Source organism: Magnolia sinica, chromosome 5 (assembly GCF_029962835.1).
Source record: "Magnolia sinica isolate HGM2019 chromosome 5, MsV1, whole genome shotgun sequence".
Taxonomy (NCBI): Eukaryota; Viridiplantae; Streptophyta; class Magnoliopsida; order Magnoliales; family Magnoliaceae; genus Magnolia; species Magnolia sinica.
Window position 1 is genome coordinate 57,599,153 of NC_080577.1, and position 22,952 is coordinate 57,622,104.

Consider the following 22,952-nt stretch of genomic DNA (forward strand, 5'->3'; position numbering starts at 1 on the left):
ATTCACTTTAGGAGCATAGAGGCAACTAGAAGCTACAAAAGATGGCAGTTGTAGACGTAGATAACAAAAGTTAGGCATCCCAAGGGTTGGAGATTACTAATGAATCTAGAAAGCTCTGTGAATTACGAATCCACCAGCAAACTCAATGGAGCAAAGAGGGATAGGGGTGCCAGCTTAGTTTCCCAATGAAGGTGCTCAGTTGGAATGTTAGAGGCCTGGGTAGGCAGGAAAAAAGACATCATCATGTCAAGGTTTTATGTCAAAAATATAAGGTTAGTATACTAGCAATTCAGGAGACTAAGTTAGATGCTTTCGATAACAGGATCCTCGATTCCTTATGGGGCATCAAAAACAAAGGGTGGACAGTTCTAGATGTAGTGGGCTCTATTGGAGGACTACTAACTGCATGGGATAAAAACAAATGGGAATCAGCAGCAGTTATGACTAGTTCCTTCTCAGTTTCAGTTGTTTTCAAGGATACTTTCTCGAATTTCAGGTGGCTGTTTAGCTCAGTATATGGTCCATGTATGCCTGTCAACAGACAGTTCTTTTGGGCTGAATTGAACTTGATCAGATCTAATTTCAAGTATCCATGGTGTTTGGGGGCGACTTCAATGTTGTCAGATTTGCGCATGAAAAGTCGAATGGGGACAGAATCACCAGTAGCATGAAAGGTTCCAAGGAATGGGTTAACCACGATGATATGCTAGATATTCTGATGATTGACACTAAATTCACTGGGTCAAATGGGAGGGAAAAGCCGATTCAGCCGATTCAATCATGACTGGATTGGTTCATGTTGTCAACAGATTGGGTCGATAAATATCCACTTGTTGTGCTTCATGGTCTTCCTAGACCAACCTTGGATCATCGACCCATATTATTAGATGTTGTAAAGGAGAGCTGGGGTCCCAAGCCTTTCTGGTTTGAACTCTTTTGGGTGGAAGTTGATGGCTTCAGTGAACTTATTAAAAAATGGTGGTCAGCTTTTGACATTTCATGTACAGCTGGTTTTCGGTTGTTCGAAAAGCTTAAGCTACTAAAAGGAAAGCTGAACAATTGGAAAAAAAGAATTCTTACAGCTCAGGAACGAAGCTGCGGAAAACACCTTGTCTGAATTACATGGATTAGATATCAAGGAAGAAGGGGGGCACTATCTGAAGAAGATCATCAAAAGAGGGCCTTGTTGACTGTATAATATTCCAAGTCCTGAAGGAAGAAGTGATCAAGTGGCAGCAACGATCTAGAGCATTATGGCTTAAAGAGGGCACTAAGAACACGTGGTTTTTTCACAGTATCACCAATGCCAAGGCTAGAACTAACCGAATAAGCACCGTGGAGGTCGACGGCAAATGGGTGGAAAAAAAGGAGGAAGTATTTTTGGCTATTGTGAATTTCTACTCGAAGTAACTAGCTAGCGAGGGTAGGAGAAGACCATTACTGGACATTCTTCTGTTTGACAGCATGTCGCATGTGGACAGGGAGTTCCTCAAAAGGCCAGTTTCGGAAGAAGAAATCAAGTGCGCGATTGATGCTTTGGGAAGGGACAAAGCTCCGGCCCCAGATGGATATCTGGTAGCTTTTTGTCATGTTTTCAATAAAAAAAGACGTGGTGGTTTTCGTGGTAGAAATTTGTGAAAAAGATCAGCTAGCTAAGGGGATGGGAGCCTCTTTTATTATGATTATTCCAAAGGAGGGGATAGACTCACTCAAAGACTATCGGCCAATTGGCCTAATTGGGAGTCCCTACAAGATTTTAGCTAAAGTCTTAGCATCCATATTTAAATCTGTTCTACCCTTCGTCATTTCTAAGAATTAAGGCGCCTTTGTAGCGGACAGACAGATACTTGATAGCGCTTCGCTTGCTCATGAATGTATAGATTCGCCAAACATGGAAAGGAAGAAAGGAGTGGCTTGCAAGTTAGATGTTGAAAAGGCCTATGTCATGTAGAGTGGGATTTTCTACAATATATGCTTCGAATAATCAACATATGGATTTGTTAGATGCGGGAATGTATGTCTTCGACAAGATTCTTTGTTCTTGTCAACATTTCTCCCAAAGGTTTTTTCAAAGCGACAAGAGGTCTAAGGCAGGGGAATCCCCTTTCTCCTTGTTTTTAGTTGTTGTGGAAGCTCTAGTAGAATGTTATCAAAGGGTCAAGAAGTTGGGCTCATATCGGGGTTCAAAGTGGTGATTGAGGCAATTAAGATCTCTCATCTACAGTTTGCGGTTGATACAATTTTATTTTGCAACACAGATATTGTAATAATGGACAATCTGAGGAAGGTAGTGGGGTGTTTTGAAGAGGTTTCAGGACTCAAGGTTAATAATGCAGGGGCATTTTCATACTGCACTCGAGTGGGGTTGCCTGTGGGATGCAGGGGCACACTCGGGGTGGGCGGACCGTGTGAGGCGGGCCCCACCTATGTGAGGTGGTACCCATGTGATGTGAGGTCCATGAGGGGGGTTCGACTAAGGTCCTAACCGATGGGATGTGGGGCCTGGGCTATAAGATAAAAGGATTAATTCACCATGCTCTATCAGTTTGAGCTTTTAGAGCAAGTGGTTAATTGTCCTGCATCAAAGTGGTATGAGAGCGGGAGGTCTCGTGTTCAAGACTCCTTACCGGGGGTGATTAATGTAGGGGCATTTTCACACCGGGCTCAAGTGGGTTTGCCTGTGGGATGCAGGGTAATGCAGGGGCATTTTCACACCGGGCTCGAGTGGGGTAGCCCGTGGGATGCGGGGATACACTCGAAGTGGGTGACCCATGTGATTTAGGGCCCACGGAGGAGATCTCGTGTTCGAGACTCCTCACTGGGGGTGATTAATGCGCATTTCACACCGGGCTCGAGTGGGGTAGTCCGTGAGATGCGGGGACACACTCGGGGTGGGCGGTATATGTGATTTGGGGCCCACGAGCCCACGAGGGGGGTTGGACCGAGGTCCTAGCCCATGAGATGTGGGGCCTGGGCTATGAGATAAATGGATTAATTCGCCATACTCTAATAGTTCGAGCTTTTAGAGCAAGTGGTTAATTGTCCTGCATCAAATTGGTATCAGAGCGGGAGGTCTCGTGTTCGAGACTCCTCATCGGAGGTGATTAATGCAAGGACATTTTCACACCGGGCTCGAGTGGGGTAGCCCGTGGGATGCGGGGACACACTCGGGGTGGGTGACCCATGTGATTTGGGGCCCACGGAGGAGATCTCGTGTTCAAGACTCCTCACCGGGGGTGATTAATGTGCATTTCACACCGGGCTCGAGTGGGGTAGCCCATGGGATGCGGGGACACACTCGGGGTGGGCGGCCCATGTGATTTGGGGCCCACGAGCCCACGAGGGGGGTTCAGCCGAGGTCCTAACCCATGAGATGTGGGGCCTGAGCTATGAGATAAATGGATTAATTCGCCATACTCTAACAGTTCGAGCTTTTAGAGCAAGTGGTTAATTGTCCTGCATCATAGGGGCACACTTGAGGTGGGCAGCCCGTGTGAGGCGGGCCCCACCCGTGTAAGGTGGGTGGCTCGTGTGAGGCGATACCCATGCGATGTGGGGCCCATGAGGGGGGTTAGCTGAGGTCCTAACCCATGGGATGTGGGGCTTGGGCTTTGAGATAAATTGATTAATTCCCCATGCTCTATCACTTCGAGCTCTTAGAACAAGTGGTTAATTCTCCTGCATCAGTTAATGTGAGATAAAACGTTATGTTATGCTTTTATTTTTCAAAGGAAGAAGTGGCTACCTGCGCTGAGGTATTTGGTTGTGGTAAAGGATCACTCCCATCTATGTATTTGGGGCTTCCCACTATGCATAGCCAAACTAGGGAAACATCTTTAGAACAAGGCGATAGAAAGGTTTTGACGGAAGCTTTCTGGATGGAAATCTCGTCACCTTTCATTGGCAGGCTGAATCATAGCAATCAAATCATCCCTATCTTTTCTCCCTCTTTATTTCATGTCTCTATTTAAGTGCCCAAAGTCTGTTCTCGATAAATTGGAAAAGCTAAGGCGAGACTTCTTGTGGAACAGAGCAAATGAAAGGAACAAGCTCCATTTACTCAAGTGAGAAGAGGTGTGCAAGCCTTTTAATAAGAGAGGGGCATGTATAAAAAGGTTGGATCTCATGAATGAGGCACTACTTGGAAAATGGCAATGGAGATTTGCTTCTGAAGTAGGTAAGCTATGGAGAGAGACGACCGCATCTAAATACGGGATTCAGGAGGGTGGTTGGGAGGTAAATGCTTCTTCGCATTATCGAGCCTCTGGGATATGGAGGTCCATTAACTCTATAGCTCCACAATTTAAGGCAGGGGTGGCATTTTCTCTTGGAAATGGGTAGCACATTCGGTTTTGGGAAGATTCATGGTGCAGTTATGGATCCTTGGAGCTAGAGTTTCCATCGGTTGCATCACTAGCCCCTAGGAGGAACATGTCGGTAGCTTCTTGTTTCTCCCAAGTGAGCCAAATCGGAGTTTGGTGCCCCCCTTGTAGGAGGGTTTTATCTAAAGAGGAGGGCGTGGAATTGGTACGATTATTGGCAAGGCTCCATAATATTCATCCCTCATTGACTTTAGAAGACGCTATGGTTTGGAAGGATACACCATCGGGGAAATTCTTAGTTAAGTCATTTTACAAGAGGATTAGGGATTCTTCAGAATGAAGTGGTGAAGGGGGGGCATTTCCATGCTTTTTGGTTTTATGGGGCTCCTCCAAAGGTAGCTATCTCTTGCATGGTTAGTTGGGCGAAATCGTATTCTAACCATAGAAAATCTTCAGCGAAGATCTATGGTCCTTCCTAACATGTGTCTATTGTGTGAAAGCGAAGCGGAGTCGGTTGACCACATTTTCATCCATTGTACCTTTGTGTATCAAGTGTGGTCCGCTTTTCTAAAGTCCTTCCGTGTAGAGTGGGTGATGCGCCAATTGGTTGTAGATCTCTTTTGGGCTTGGAATGACAGCCCTATTCCCAAAAGTTGGCAACCCCCATGGCACCACCTCATCCTTGCCATTGGAACATTTGGTGAGAACGTAATTGAAGATGCTTCCTCAATAAACAGGGAACTTGGGAAGATGTTTTGGGGCAATCTAGGAAGGATGTGCTAGAATGGGTTTCCGGGGCAAAGGATGTATACACTGATGAAGCCTCAATGTTGCTTGGTTCGTAAATTCGGGTGGTTGCTAGCTTGGTTTAGTTTGTATTCTTAGCTGTTGTGATGATTCTCCAACAGTTTCTATCAATAATTAACTTATCACCCTTAAAAAAAAAAAGAAAAAAAAAAGAAAAAAAAAAAAAGAAAAAAAGAAAAAATAAAGAAAACAAATAAATCTCAGATGGACAGGATGGTGTGGGATGGTCTTGCTGTCTCATGTGGGTTGCTGAGAAAGAAACATTGTTAGGGCCTGTTTGGATGCAGTGTCAAAACTAGGGTTTGGAGACAAAATCCTCAATTCGACCCTAAATAAGTGTTTTGCGGCCTGTTTGGATGCCATCCACAATCGTTGGTTTGGGACCAACCCAACTATTTAGGTGACAAATAGATGAGACCCTGAAAACCAATCCGATTGGTTTTTGAGGAAATGGCTTTTGTGGGGTATCTTCTAAAGTCGGCAGTCGACAAACGACAATATGTCGAAATGGGCCCTTAACCAGGGAATCTGTGCCTCTGTTTGTGTTGTGAGGGAGGCTTTCTTAAATCACCCTTTGGAACAACATGACGATTGATTTCCCAATGGAGGACCACTGGCCATATAGAAAATCTAGAGAAGTTAAGGTCTTGTGTAATTCAGGGGAAAGGAAATCATGCCCCATGGTATAACTATAGAGTCATGATTTGCCGTCAATTTTATGGGGACCGTACCCCTCCCTATTGGTGGATAGTGTATTGAAGTTTCACTTTAACAATATATGTAAGAAGTACACATATCTTCGTCATCTCAGCCTATTCTTGTTCTTCATGGTTTTTGAATCTTTACTGCCTAGTTCCATTTTTGCATCTAGTAGGAGGGACGATTCGTGGTTTGCAGCTCTAGGAAGATCCTGCATTCACATGACTTGGAGTGATCGTGGTGCAATATCTCTCGAGGTAGGTAACATCCTCAACATTCTTACACTGTTTTCTCTGCATCTTTTTGTTTATTGTTGGCATAAATAAGATGATCTAAAAATAATTTACTATGGAATTGATATATGGCAAAGTGAATCAGACTAGGAGTTGCTGTGTAATTATAGAGAAAAGTCATCTAAGTTAAGTAATATACAGTTATGTGCTACAAAAATATCTTAACATGCTTTGTAGGACTACCTAAGCTCTATGCACATACACATGTCATCTCCTATACTCCCTCTCATGTTAGAGCATAGATATTGATCGTGCCCAACTTGTTAGTAGGTTGAAGAAGAGCATCTCGAAGAGATTTCATAGGAATATAAAGCTAGCTGTTCCCTTGAATGAACAAAGGAGTCTCAATTTTCTCATTAACAACTTTTTTCTCTTAGATGACAATTAATCTCAATGTGCTTAGTACGTTCATGAAATACTAGATTGCTTGCAATGTGAATCGTAGCTTGATTATTGTAATGTAATGGAATGAGACTTAATGGAGAACAACTAATTTCTTATAAGAGGGTTCAGGACTAAATGAGCTCACACATAGCATGAGCCATTGCCTTATATTCAGCTTTAATAGTAGACTCGAGCAACAAATAATTGCTTCTTGCTTTTCTAAGTGACAAGATTTCCACCAACAAAGGTATAGTATCTTGATGTAGACAGTTGATCATGAAAGCTTCCGACACAATCAGCCTTAGAGTAACCTGAAATATTAAGATGGCCATGTCTTTGAAAGCGTAATCCTCTGCTAGGGGCCAATTTTAAATAATAAAGAATTCGATACACTGTTGTTAGATGGGTTGTATGAGGAGCATGCATAAACTGACTGACAACACCTACAACATATGAAATATTCGGCCGTGTGATAGTCAAGTAGATGAATCGACCAACAAATTGGCGATACAGCCATCGGTGCAGCAACAGGCTTGTACCCTAGCATCCCCTTCTTTGATAAAAGATCGACAGCATAATTCCTTTGAGGTAGGACAATTCCTGACTTCGAGCAAGTGACTTTAATTCCCAGAAAATACTGAAGAGTGCGAAGACCTCTAATCTCAAATCTTGTCTTCATGAGGGATTTAAGGGTGATGATCCGCTCAGTATCATTTCTAGACAACACAACGTCTTCGACATAAAGAATCACCACCGTAATTCCTAGGGCCCGAAGACAGATGAAAAGTCAGTGATTTGCTTGGCTTCGAACAAACCCTAAGTCAAGAAGAGCGTAATTAAATTTATCAAACCAGGACCGAGGGGATTGCTTGAGGCCATAAATAGACTTCTTCAGACGACACACAAGGTGTGAGTTACTTGGCACAAAAACTCCAGGCGGTTGGTCCATATAAACTTCTTTGGCAAGATTGTTATGTAAAAAGTTGTTCTTCACTTCCAATTGAAATAAAGGCCAAGACAAATTGACGGCCAAAGAAATAACTACACGGAGGTTTGGTTACAGGAGAAAACGTCTCAAAATAATCCACCCCATATGTTTGTGTGTAACCCTTGGTGACCAACCGAGCCTTACATCTATCAATAGAACCATCAATATTTGATGGTATAAATCCATTGACATCCAACAATCTGGGCAGAGGAATTGACTCCCATGTATTGTTTTTTTAAGAGCCTGCATTTCTTCCATTATAGGTGGTTTCTAGTTAGGACTTCTCATAACTTATTTTATATTACGCAGAATAAATGAGGAGGATATGGAAGTTGTAAAATAACTAAAGGAATGTGAAAGATGCTGGAAAGAAACAAAATTACTGATGGGATGTTTAGTGGATGAACGAGAAGGTTTATGCAAGGCAATAGGAAGGTCATCTAGAGAGGGGGAGATAGTATTTGAACACCGGTGGAAACAGATTGAATGATAGTAGGTGGATCAATAAGGGACTTCTTCCGGCATTGATACACAAGTAGAGGCTTAGAGGAGTCAGAAGAAGTGAGAGTATCATCATGACAAGGGATCAGAAGAGGTATAGAGTTATATAACATAAACTCCCCTTGACTAGTAAGAGGATTGTGCAGTGATTGTCCTTCATCAGAGAAGGGATATCTTCGAAGAAGGTGGCATCAACTGATACATATCTCTTGTAGGACAGAGGGTTGTAACGTTTTCACGCTTTCCAAGACCAAGAGTGTCTTAAGAAAACATTTTATAGCCCGAGGACTCAACGTATCGCTACTACTATCAAGAATATGATTAAAAGACGTGCACCCAAAGATTTTAGGGGGTAAGGGAAAAATGTTTGTCATGTCATGTGGATGCAAATTTCAAATGAAGTCCTATTTAATAATATTTTGGATGCTATACGATTAAAATAAGGAAAACAATAGTGAGTAAAGCATCATCCCAAAAGTGTTTAGCAATGCTCATACCAAGAAGAAGACTTAAAGAAGATGGTGATTCTTCTTAGTAGTACCATTTTGTTGAAGTGTCTGTGGAAATGAAGTATGAGATGAGATACTATGGTCTTGCAGAAACGACAAGAAAGTTTTCGATACATATTCGCCACCATTGTTAGAACATAAGAGTTTTAATGGGACATTGAAATTGGGTGGCTGCTTCATTAAGACAAATCTTGAACATATCAAACACTTTCATGCTTAAAATTCATAAGATAAACTCATGTTATCCTGAAACAATCATCAATAAGAGAGTATTTATATCCAGAAATAGAGTTAACAGGAACAAGACCCCAAAACATTAGAATGAACTTACTCAACGGTTTGGATTTCCTCTCAGACAAACTACGAGGAAACATAACACAGTGATGTTTGGAAAACTCATGTCTCACCGCATAATGACATAGTAGCAGGAATCAAAGGAAACATAAGCTTCAACGTAGACAAAGATGGATGCCCTAAACAATAACGCCATTTGGATACTAATTCCTTATCTAAAGATAGAGTACTAGACGCTATCATTGGTGCATCATTCAAGAAGTAAATCCCCCCATGTTCATGGCCTCACTAATCATCTACTTTGTTTGGAGGTCCTGAAACACCCAGTGAGAAGGGGAAAGGGTTATAGAACAATTTAAGGATTTTGTAAGAGAACTAAAAGACAAAAGATTGAGAGGAAAATTGAGAACGTATGAGATAGATGATGGATGTATGTTGGGAGAAAGATTGATGGAACCAGTTCCAGATCTAAGAGTTTGGTTTCCATCAATAATAGTAACAAAGTGTGATTGGTTTGAAGATTGATAAGTGCTAAACAGATGAGACTTACCAATCATAGCTCCAAGGTCAACGACTCATAAAGAAGGGGAAGATACATGGAGAGCAATATCTAACTGGGCTACAGTGGCTCTGGAGGTAGCAGTAGTATCTTAAATATGAAGCTGCATCAAAGCATCATAAACTTCTCGAGACAAAGCAACTGAATCACCTGATGGAGATCTCTCTTGAGACCCTACGGAAGTTGATCAAACCCAAGGGTTGACAACCCCAAGTTCAGGGTTAACTCTGGAGTCCGAGGTTGAACCACAGGGAAATTGGTGAGAACACAATTAAAACTAATTGGGTTGACTAGGTTTTTAATCCAGCGAAGTAAAAAGGATTTAAAACAATTAATAAAAGCGACTAAGGATCCAGGAATCCCCAATATATATAACTTGAACTTAATTCATCTTCTCAAGTTGATTACTCAACTAGAACTGGATTCCAATCCATTCTAATCGGAAGATATAGTAGTAAATTCACTCACAAAATCCAACATAGATTAGAATCACGATAGATTTGATTTCTCATGAGGATTTAGGCAATCAATTGTACGGAATCAAGAGCATCTATTGTACTCGGAGTTCACAATAGATCAATTGATTTTACAGATCGATTCCTTCTCAAATCTAGGAATTCAATCACATCCAATCATAATCCAACGTGAAAAACTAATAACTTTCATTAAAAACGAATTAAATATCAAATATCTATCAAAAGGTTCATCTCTTAGCCTTAGCTAAGAGATTAGCCTAGCATGAGTAACATCTTAAAAGAAAAACAAAAGAAAAACAGACTTGGATTGAAGGATTGAAGAAGAGGAATGATGTCGGACAAGCTTTGCCTGCTCTAGAGCCTTCCCTCTAACCTAATTTGTACCTAAAATGCCTAGAAACACCGATCGATCGATGATGCCCTGAAATGTCCAACAATGAACTTTTGAATTTCCTTCTTTGTGTCGATCGATCGGTATGATCTGTCGATTGATCGATGAGAACAAAATGTGTCGAACAAGTTTTTTATCTTAATTCGAATTTCCATTAATCGATCGGACACCTTTATCAATCGATCAATGGTACCAAAAATCATCTAGAGAATTCAACATTAAATCAAGTTTCAATGTGTCCACTCAATCAATTGAGATCGATCGATAACTATGGTCGATCAATCGATAACTGCTGGATTTCTTCCGTTCTTTACTTCTCTGATCTCAAGTCACTTTCTTCACCTCGGTACTTCTTTTCTTTAGGTCTAACTCTTTAAATCCTCATTCCATTCATCCAAATCTTCAATTCTTCATCTTTTCTTTCTTTGAGCTTTAATTCATCCGTTTAAAGCACGTATCCATTCTTGGTTCCCAAATTACCTTGCATGCAGAAAACACTCATTAGTGTATTGTTTTAACATTTAAATGCATGGAAACTAGTATAATTGAGGGGATAAATATGCAATATTTAGGCTGGATCACACCCCTAACCAACATTTTGCTAGTCCTGAACAAAACACACGAAAAATTCCGAATCCAAAAACAAATTCTTAGAAGAATCAATCCTTTTATCTCAAGTAATCTCGAAGATCAATCCAATCCAGAGGAAGCTTAATTCACGAATATTGAGCATAACATCCACCTAAGCTATGAGGGTCCTTACTCTTGCTCTGGTGGTAGACTCTCAAGAGTTTCAACACCTGGTCAAGGGTTCGAGTACCCATAGGTGGTGAAATCTCACTAGGTGTGAGTGTGTGGGGGGTGTTTGTGCATGTGAAAAAAAAAAAAAAAAACCTTAGCTATGATAGTTAATAAATATTCTAATTAAGTTCAGTTTATTAATTATAAAATTGAATAAATCCCAATATTGAGTTCCATGAACGCACCATGTAATCTAGACTTATCACAACTACAGGTTCAGTTCTTCCACTTTCATGTTCACAATGATAATCAAGGGAATGATCAGATCAACCAAGGCTTAAACCAAAACTTGTCTTACAATTCAACACTTCACTCCTCTAGCTTTTGGAATTTTTTCATCGACGGCTTTTACTCTCTCTCTCTCTCTCTCTCTCTCTCTCTCTCTCTCTCTCTCTCTCTCCATACATTCTTTTTTTTTTTTAATTTTTTTTTTTTTAATTTTTACATACGAAAGTCTTTTCATGGACAGTTCAATAGGTAACCCTTTTCGATAACAATTATTTTTTAGCTGGGACTCTCTCTCTCTCTCTCTCTCTCTCTCTCTCTCTCTCTCTCTCTCTCTTTCTTTTTCATTTCATTGAACATGATGGACAAATTCCCCAAGCTTGGTTCCTAGCACTCACAATAATTATCAAGTTAACACTACAGTATCCAACTGAAACTCTAATGTATAAGCTAGATGTGACATATGAATTCATGACTCAATCAATATTTAAACTTTCCAATTAAGCATTCATCAATCGAACTCAACTATGAAATCCATCAAGTAATTAGAATTAGGCTTAAAAAATTCTGAACATTAAGTATCTTCTCATATTCTAAACATTAGATTGTCTTTAAGATCACCTGAATCTACGGAAATCAACTTTCAAAATTTTCAAAAAAAATTTAGCTAAAAATTTCACAATTCAGCACAATTTGAAGATTTTTCCAAAGGAAACCCCACCCCCAACTTAAATCCTACATTGTCTTCAATGTATGAAATATAGACAATATAAACAACATGAAAGCAACAAAATAAAGAGGAGCAGATGAAAAAATTACTAAAAGACATGTATAAGAGCGACCTTCATTGATTGGTGATTTAACAAACTAAAAAGTAAAAACAAAACAACTATCCTACCAAAGAAATTGAATCCTAAGGGAAAGGATCTTTGTTAGACTAGGGGATCGATGTTGGTAGATAGGATCTCCCAGAGGTATGGATGTATTCTCTGAAGAAAAATTTTCCACAAATGGTTTCAACCTTTGTCCATTCACCTTAAACACATTACCGTTTTTGGGACTCACAACTTCCACAACCCTATATGGATAAGCAGTCTTCACAACAAAAGGGCCGATTCATCTGGATCGTAAACTTCCAAGAAAGAGATGGAGGCGAGTTATACAGAAGAACTTTCTGATTTGGCTCAAATGTTTTTTTTTTTTTTGAAAATATTCTTGTCATGGAACACATTCATTCTCTCCTTGTATATTCTTGCATTGTCATACACATCTTTCCTAATTTCCTCTTAACTCCAAAAGCTGGAGTTTCCGCAGCGTGCTTGCTTTTTTAATGTCAAAGTTGAATTTCTTTATTGCCGAGTATGCCTTATATTCCAATTCTACTGGTAAGTGACAAGCTTTCCCAAAGACAAGTCTATAGGGAGACGTTCCAATAGGGGTTTTAAATGCAGTCCTATAAGCCCACAATGCCTCGGTTAGTCTCGATGACAAGTCCTTACGTTCTAGTTTTCCAATTTTCTCTAAAATTTGTTTCATTTCCCTATTGGAAACTTCAGCTTGACCACTTGTCTATGGATGATAGGGTGTAGCTACGTTGTGTGTAATACTATATTTCTTCATTAAGTTCTCAAATGGCCTATTACAGAAGTGAGAACCACCATCACTAATTATGGATCTCAACGTTCTAAATCTCGACAAAATATTTTCTTTCAAAAACCGTAGAACTGTTTTGTGATCATTAGTTCTAGAAGAAATCGCCCCCACCCATTTGGAAACACGATCCACAATTGAGAGAATATAAAGATGTCCAAAACATGGGGGGAAAGGTCCCATAAAATCAATACCCCAATAATCGAAAATTTCTACGATTAAAATTGGATTTTCGGACATCATGTTTCTTCGGGACATTCTTCCCATTTCTGACATCGCTCACACGCCTTGCAAAACTCGTATCTTTAAACATAGTCGGCCAATAAAAACCACATTGAAGAATTTTGGCGATGATTTTCTTTGTCGAAAAATGACCTCCACAGGCTTGTGAGTGACAAAAGAAGATAACACTAGATTATTCATTGTTTGGAACACATCTCCTAATGATTTGGTCTGGGCAATATTTTAACAAATAAGGATCATCCCAGAGAAAGCTACGTACCTCGGATAAAAATCTTTTCTTAGCTTGTGATATCCAATGGATCGACAATTTACGTATCACAAGATAATTTGCCATGTCAACGTAACAAGGTAATTGGGAGACAACAAATAATTGTTCAGAACACATTTCCTAATGATTTAGTCTGGGCAATATTTAAGCAAATATAGGTCATCTTAAAAAAAGTTATGTATCTCAGTTAAAAATCTCTTCTTATCTTGTGACGTCCAATGGATTGGCAATTTACCTGTCACAAGGTAGTTAGCAATTTTAGGGTACCAAAGTAATTAGGAAACAAAAAATAACTGTTCATCCGGGAATGTATCTTTGATCGGTGTGGTCTCAATGGGATCGGATGGGACAAGTCGGGACAAATGGTTTGCCACTACATTCTCCTCCTTTCTTATCTCGTATTTTTAAGTCAAACTCTTGGAGTAGAAGAATCCATCTCAAAAGATGGGGCTTAACATCCTTCTTTGAAAGAAGATACTTGAACACCGCATGATCAGTAAATATTATGATTTTGGATATGATCAAATAAGACTTGAATTTGTCTAGAGTAAAAATTATGGCAAGGAGTTCCTTTTCCGTGGAGTAATTTATCTGGGCATCATTCTGCGTTCTACTTGCGTAGTAGATAACACATGGCTTCTTGTCCCTCCTTTGGCCTAACACTGCGCCAACCGTATAGTTGCTAGCATCACACATGATTTCAAAAGGAACGCCCCAATCGGGTGGCTGCATGATTGGTGCGGTCGTCAAAATACTCTTAAGCTTTGTAAAAGCCTCTTGGCATGAGTCAATCCACTCAAATGGGACATCCTTTTGAAAGAGGTTAATGGTTTAGAAATTTGACTAAAATCCTTAATGAACCTCCTATAGAATCTTGCATGACCTAGAAAAAGATCGACTGTTATGTATGCTTTTGGGAGCCGGCAAATTAGCAATCAAGTCTATTTTGGCCTTGTCCACTTTGATTCCGTTGGATGAAATCACATGTCCAGTGACACTTTTCCCAATTCAAAACAAGGTTTTTCTCTTCACACCTTGTCAAGACCAAATTCAAGTGCTCAAGGCACTCATCAAATGAACTACCAAAAACGGAGAAGTCATCTATGAACACTTCCAGAAAATGCCTAACCATATATGAGAAAATACTAAGCATGCATCTCTGGAATGTCATAGGAGCATTGCATAGTCCGAATGGCATCCTTCGATAAGCAAATGTGCCAAAGGGGCATGTAAATGTGGTCTTCTCCTGATCTTCTGGGGCTATCTCAATCTGATTGTAGCCCGAGTACCCGTCTAGGAAGAAATAATAGGAATGACCGACCAACCTATCCAAAATTTGATCAACAAAAGGCAAGGGAAAGTGGTCTTTCCTCGTGATGGTATTTAGCTTCCTGTAGTCAATGAACATTCTCCAACTAGTGGTAACTCTAGTTGACACATGTTCATTATTGGCATTGGCTACTATGGTGATTCCAAACTTCTTAGGCACCACCTGAGTTGGATTCACCCATTGATTATTGTATATAGGGTAGATGATTCCCACATCCAACAGTTTTAACACCTCCATCTTAACCACATCCCTCATGTTTGGATTTAATAGGCATTGTGATTGCCTAGATGTTTTGGCATTCTCCTCTAGGTGTATTCGATGAGTGCAAATCAGGGGATCAATTCTCTTGAGCTTCGCAATGGTTCATCCTATGGCACTCTTATAATTCTTTAGAGTAGTAATCAGCTTGCTTTCTTGCTCATTATCTAAGTGGGAAGAAATCACCACTGGATGCGTATCTATTTGACCTAAATAGGCGTATTTCAACTTGGATGCCAATGGTTGTAGGTCAAGGTTCGGTGCCTCGATGCTAGACGGTAGAGGCTTTAAGTCTGTGAGGGGTAATTTTTCAAAGCATGTCCTTCGCCAGTTAGTTTCGAGTGCCAGCGCAGAATCTAGCAATGCACTCACTATGTCTAAAATCATGTGATCGTCAGAATTCATAAAGTGAGCAAGACATGCTTCTAAGGGATCAAAGATTGTAGTCAATAAAAGCTCATCCTCTACGAGTATATCATTCATGTTTATCTCTTGGATCTCATCTACATCCCCTAGTTGTTTACAAAGGTTGAACACATTTACCTCCAATGTCATGTTTCCAAAGGACAACTTCATAACTCCATTCCGGCAATTAATTGTTGCATTTGAAGTTGCCAGGAATGGACGTCCTAGAATGACCGGAATTTGAGTGCTCGCATTTATGACCGGCCATGTATCGAAGACAATAAAGTCTACCAAGTAGTAGAACTTATCGACTTTGACTAACACGTCCTCGACTGCCCCTCTCGGTATACGAATAGATCGGTTAGCAAGTTGGAGGGTTGTAATTCACTAAGCCCCAATTGTTCATATACTGAGTAGGGAATGAGGTTAACACTTGCCCCCAAGTCTAGCAAGGTTTGTTCAATCCGGAAGTTCCCTATAATGAATGAAATTGTAGTGCTACCCGCGTCTTTATATTTTGGGCGAGTGTTTTGCTTTATAATAGTGCTCAGTTGTTCCATCAGAAAAGCCTTCTTTTGCACATTCAATTTGCGTTTAACAGTGCAAAGGTCCTTAAGAATCTTGGCATGAGACGGTGTTTGCTTAATCGTGTCCAACATGGGAATGTCGATTTTGACTCGTTGGAAAATTTCTAAGATGTCTTGATTCTCAGATGGGCACTTTGATGAGATAAGGCGTTGGGGAAACGGAGCCGAGGGCTTGTACTCATGTGCCAGCTCTTCGTCATGTGGAGCGGTACTGGGTCCATCGTCCTTAGATTTATCCGAATCATTAGGCGTGTCGGCCTTCATTGGAATAGTTTTGTCAATCTCTTTTCCACTTCTAAGAGTGGTGATGGATTTAGCTTGTTCCATGTTTGGGTTAGGAGGATTATAATGATTCACCTCATATTGTCCTTTTGGGTTAGGTTGAGGTTGGGCCAAAAATGTCACTTTCTCTGTAACAGTAAAGTGTGATTTAATCCTAGAAACCTGCGTTTTACGATCACTTATGGCCTGCATAGTGGTTTGGTTAAATTGCATTTGTCCTTGCATGAATGCTTGCAACGTGTCCTCAAGAGTCCTATTTTGTGGTTGCACTCGTGGTGTGCTTTGGGGTGTGGGAGGAGTACTCACATTAACGGTTGTCTCGTTTTTCCAACTGGAGTTGGGATGATTCTGCCAACTAGGATTATGTGTTAGAATTAGGCGCACTAAATGGACATTGATAAGCATTCATGGCATTCACCTGAGCTTGCAAAATGTCTTGAAAAGCCGGGATTGTGGGACAATCCTTAGTAAGGTATGGATCGCTCTCACATATGCCACATGCACTCTCAACAACCGCATTGGTGGGTTGGACCACTTCCACCTTCCTCAGTTCCATGGACTGAACCTTTTGAGTGAGACCCACAATCTTAGCATTCACATCCTCCTTGAGGACGTATATTCCCCCTTTCTCTTTAGGCGTAGGCTTGTCATTACTTGATTTGTTGGTGGTGTCCTATGATTGTGCGTTTTCATCCAACCTCTCAGAGTAATCCCATGCCTCTTCGGGATCTTTGGTCATGAACTCGCCATTGCACATTATCTCCACAAATTGGCGTATATTCGAGTTCAATCCATCATAGAAAAAACTAATTACACGCTAAATTTCATAACCATTGTGTGGGCAGGTGAGTAAAAGTTCCTTGAATCTCTTCCAACATTGAAAAAATGTCTCATCTACTTTTTTGGGAGATTCATAATAGCACAGCTTAATGAGTTTGTCTTATGAATCGAGAAGAACTTTTTAAGGAACTTCTGGGTCATCTCAGGCCATGTGCCTATAGATATCAGTCTCAAAGAATGGAGCCATGACTTGGCTCTCTCTTTTAGAGAAAAGGGAAACAACTTGAGTCTAATGATGTCTTGGGAGACATTATTGTAATGCAAGGTTGCTACAATCTCATCAAATACCTTGAGATGTAGATATGGTCTGGAAAGAAAAATCCCGCGAAAAACCTCACTATAAATTTTGAAAATAAAACCCTAGGTTAGACTGGAAAACAAAACCTAATCTAATCCTAAGTATTCTCAACGCAATTTTCCTCTACAGGGGTGCCAAAACTTGATTGATCCTAAGGGTTGACAACGCCAAGTGCAGGGTTATGATGCAGTAATAACTCCGCAGTTCGAGGCCGAACCACAGGGAAATTGGTGAGAACACAATTAAAACTAATTGGGTTGTCTGGGTTTTTAATCCGACGAAGTAAAAAGGATTTAAAACAATTAATAGAAGTTACTAAGGATCTAGGAATCCCCAATGAACTTGGAACTTAATTTGGCTTCTCAAGTTGATAGCTCAACTAGAATTGGATTCCATTCTGTTCTAATCAAAAGATATAATAGTAAATTCACTCACAAACATCCAATATAGATTAGAATCACGATAGGTTTGATCCCTCATGAAGATTTTGGTAATCAATCGCAGGGAATCAAAAGCATTTATTGTACTCGAAGTTCACAATAGATCAATCAATTATACAGATTGATTCTTCCTCCAATCTAGGAATTCAATCACATCCAATCATAATCCAACATAAAAAACTAATAACTTTAATTAAAAACGAATTAAATTTCAAATATCTAATAAAAGATTCGTCCCTTAGCCTTAGCAAAGAGATTAGCCTAGCCTGGCTAATATCTTAAAAGAAAAACAAAAGAAAAGCAAACTTGGATCGACGGATTGAAGAAGAGAATGATGTCGGACAAGCTTCGCCTTCTCTAAAGCCTCCCCTCTAACCTAATCCGCCTAGAAACACCTCTTTAAATAGGAAAATTCTGAATCTACTTGAGATTTACGCAATTGCATATGCCTTTGATCAATCGATCGATTGACCGATTGATGCCTTAAAACGTCTAGCAACGAACTTTTGAATTTCCTTCTTCGTGTAGATCGATTGGTCTGATCTATCGATCGATCGATGGTGTACCAAAAATCATCCAGAGAGTTCAACATTAAATCTACGAGTTTTGATGTGTCCACTTGATCAATCGGGATCGATTGATAACTCTGGTCGATCAATCGATAACTGCTGGATTTCTTCTGTTCTTTATTCTTCTGATCTTCAGTCACTTTCTTCATCTTAATACTTCTTTTCTTTATTAAATCTTTAACTCTTCAAATCTTCATTCCCTTCATCCAAATCTTCGGTTCTTCATCTTTACTTTCTTTGAGCTTTAATTCATCTGTTTTAAGCACGTATCCATTCTTGGTTCCTGAATTACCTCGCATGCACAAAACACTCATTAGTATATCAATTTAACATTTAAATGCATGGAAACTAGTGCAATTGATAGGATAAATATGCTATATTTAGGCTTGATCAGAAGTCATCTATGAAGTCTTCTTAGAATCAACGAAGGTGCTACAAGCTAGAGAAGCTCCTGCCTAGATGGGTGACCAATAATATCCCATCATCGGTCAACAGAACGGTTCATGCCACTACCAGTGCGTACAAACACGAGGAGGTCCATCATGGCCACGACCACGTCCTCCTTGACCACGATTACCACGCTCGCTGTGTTGCGCTCATTATCATGGGCCCTGCCTTGTTTGCCATATCTAAAATTACGTTCATGGCCTTGCGTGCCCCATGTTGGTGCTCTAAGTCTAGGCCTATAAGAAGGCCGATCTCCAACTGTGCAAGCAAGCCTTGGGGGAAGATGACATAGCAACCCTTTGAACCAAAACATAAACAACGGTCAAAGAGGTAGGGGATCCATTACAGTAATCTGCTCGCGAACACCCTGATATTCAAAATTCAGCCTAGAGAGGAATTGCACAATTCGAGTTTCCTCACATTGTTTCCATATATTATGTAATCCTTTGTGCAGTAAGAGGGAAAGGGGTGATAGAGATTTAAGTCATCCCACACCCCATTAAGAGCAAAGAAGTACTCTTATAGCATTCTCGAATTCTGTTGAAGCTTATTGATATTTGAAATTAATAAATCCTAGATATATTCCGAGCATTTGAATAGCTGTCACGAATGGCGTCCCGAATGTTCGAGTTATCGGTATCGCTACAAGTTTCGCTGGCCGGAGATAAAGATATAATATTGTTATCTCCGATAATATCGCCGATAATCGGAAATGCAGGGAAAAAGAGAGAAACATGGAGAAAATGGTGGAATTTTTCAGTGAAACTTCAGGACATTCCTAAATACACATATTTACATATTCAGGAATGAAAAATTTGCAAAAAGAATGCATTAAATTAGAAGTTTCCATTTAACGGGGGCCAAAAAGCATGCATTGTCATAAGAAATCACTCAAATAGTAACCAAAATGAGTTTATATAATACAAATGCAAGCTTACAACAATTAAGACATGCAAAAGTAAATGAATTGAAAAAAAAGTTGAGAGTAGTACTGTTGCCCAACATGTTGGTAGTACTGTTCCTAGGTCATCCTCTGCTCGTACCAATTGAGGAACTCTCTTATGTACCTCTGATAGTCATCCTCCCCAAACTGTACGAGTACTCCTAGACGTGGGAATTGCATGACATACATCGACGGCATTTGCTGAGCAGGGTGCCGAGGGAACAGATCAAGTCCAACCCCGACTCCTTGATAGTATTGCTGCCAGTCATACGGGTACCCCGAATATCCTCCTGTTAAAGGGTCATGACTCGAAGAACTATTTTCCGGCTGCCTGTACCTATGGGTAGATGAGCGTGACTGAATGTCAGAGCTGCCATGGCTATACTCGTGATATCCCCCATGAGTATAAGGTGGGACAGAGGTGGAGCTCCCCTGATCGAACTTATGTCCATAGATGACAAGCTACGTGTGAGAGCATCAGCCGCGGTGCGTTCGACTTTCTTCTTCGCACGACACTCGAACATATATGTGGGCTCCGATGCTCTCGCCCTGGATGGTGGACGAGATCTATGGTCCATGTCCTGAGTGGCATGGTCAAAGCTCTGCTCCTCAGTGAACTGGCCAACGGATCGTTGGCTTTGAGCCATCGTGTACCCCCCACCACTGCCACCCCTCCCCCACCCCCACTAGTACCACCAATACTAATGTTGGTGCTTCCATCCCCTCATCACCGTCATCATCGTCGTCGTCGTCCTTAAGACCAGTGTCGAGTGGGGGTTGAGTCTCATCATCATCATCATCACTCACTACGACTTGATGATGGGGAGGGGGCCGTGAAGATGCTTCCTCACCCTCATTGGAATGTGCCGAACTCCTCACCATAGGATCAAAGGAGTCTGTATCCGCCTTCTATTCGATTACTACCTGATCAACATCGATACCCAGAGCCGCTGCTCCCTCGGCTACTTGTGGAGCAGGGCCTCCCTCCGCATCATCTAAATCAGCTGATTTGACCCACTCATAAAGTAGGTCATCATCATCACCTATCTGTGCCATGTTACCAATAGACAACAAGTCCAGCGGGTCTTGATTTTCCTCCATGTCTCGGTCTACCCGCAACCAGTGTTCGAAATATCGATATCATGTTATGTATCGCACCCTTGGGATACAGATACGTATCGGTTATCGCATGGGATATATCGTTTGTATCACATAATTTATCGCACTTTTTGGGAAACATGGGGAAACATTGGGAAAATGGTTGAATTTTTTAATGGAACTTCACGGATTGTTAAAAAAGCCCTTAATACACACTTTTAAATCATAACATCTCAAAAAAACGATGCACATAATAAATTTCCTTTGTATAGGGTCCTAAGCTATGTGATGTTTAACCGAACTAATGCAACTATATTTAAATTGAATGCATGACATTTATAAATGTATCAAAGACATGTATAAAAACACAACCAATTCATTGAAAAGCAAAAGAAGAAGTAAAAATTGAGTGGGTACGTGTTGTGGGGAGTGGACTACCCTGCCTAGACTATGATCTGACCAAGTAGAGCTCTGTGGGGGGCCACCGTGATGTAAAGGTCTTATCCATGTCGTCCATCCCTATTTATAGATCATTTTAGGGTATGAAACAAAAAATGAGGCATAACCAAGGCTTAAGTGGGCCACAAAGTGGTGATTGAAAGGCCACCATTAAAAACTTCTCGAGAGCTACAAAAGTTTCGGATCAAGCTAATATTTGTGTTTTCACTTCATCTAGGTCTACATGACCTTATGAATGGGTTGGATGGTAAGAAAAACATCACAGTGGCCCCTAGAAAGGTTTCAATAGTGGGTGTCATTATCACCGCTGCTTCCTTTGGTGTGGTCCACTAGATCTCTAGACCTGCTTCATTTTTTGGATCATGTGGCAAAATTATTTGAGAAAAGAGATGAACGACGTGGATAAACCCCTTACGTGATGGTGAACCCCACAGATGCCTACCGGACGGAGGAGTATGGTGCGAGCAGGGTAGGACAGAACCCTTCTTGCCAAGAGGAGCGATGACGCTCCTTGAGCTTGAGTTGTACCACAGTTCAAAGAAGATCTAAGTTAAATGGGCCACATAATGAAGTTTTTAGTATATCCACACCGTTCATCCATTTGGCAAGACCATTTTAGATGTTGATCCTAAAAATGATTCATATCCAAAGCTCAAGTGTACCACACCACAGATAGCAGTGATTCTTAATGCTAAAACATTCATAGGCCCCACCAAAACATTTAATTTCCATCCAATCTGTTCATAAGGTTACACAGACCTGGATGAAGAGGAAAAACAAGTATCATATTGATCCAAAATTTCCGTGACCCCTAAAAGAGTTTCAACGGTAGACGTTCAATCCCCCACTGCTTTTTACTGTTTGGTCCACTTGATTTTTGGATGTCTTATTTTTTGGTTCAAGCCTTACCATGAGCTCATGAAGTGGACGGGTGGTTTGGATGTAACTCATACCTCATGCCGGGACCCACAGAGCTAGGTGGTGTAAATAGAGGTGCCGTGTGGAACGGAAGTGGATTGTTGTATTGCGTACCGAGTAATTCGGACTTGATACGCTTACTCAGTACAAAGCGTATGGAGTAAACTCCGTGGTACCCACCTTGATTTATGTATTTTATCCACTCCCTCCATCCATTTTAATAAATAATTGTAGTTCTTTATCCCATAAATGAAGCACATCCAAAGTTTAAGTGGACCACACCACAAGAAGCAGTATTAATTGAACCTCTACCATCGAAAAATTCTTGGGGTGCACAGAAGTTTTGGATCAAGCTGATACTTGTTTCTTCCCTTCATCCATGTATTTTTGATCTTATGAACAGGTTGGATGACAAATAAACATCACTGTGGGCCCTAGGAAGGTTTCAACGGTGAAAATCATTATTCCCACTCTTTCCTGTGTTATGGTACACTTAAGCTTTGGATATGCTTCAATTTTGGGCTCAACCCCTCAAATGAGCTGGAAAAATGGATGGATGGCATGGATAAGCCACATACATTCAAGATGGCCCCACAGAGATTACTTTATACCAAAGCTCATATGGTACACGCTACACCAGCCAATTGGCTTCCGTGAAAAAGGCACGC

At 40.6% G+C, this 22,952-nt stretch overlaps 1 protein-coding gene across 1 annotated transcript in view; it reads left to right on the forward strand.

Annotated features, from left to right (window-relative positions):
• LOC131246063 (uncharacterized) overlaps positions 1–22,952 on the forward strand; it is a 109,897-nt gene that overhangs the window by 50,364 nt on the left and 36,581 nt on the right. The window contains exon 5 of the mRNA XM_058245922.1: positions 6,004–6,085. Coding sequence (XP_058101905.1) covers positions 6,004–6,085 — 82 coding nt within the window. The remainder of the gene's footprint in view (positions 1–6,003; positions 6,086–22,952) is intronic.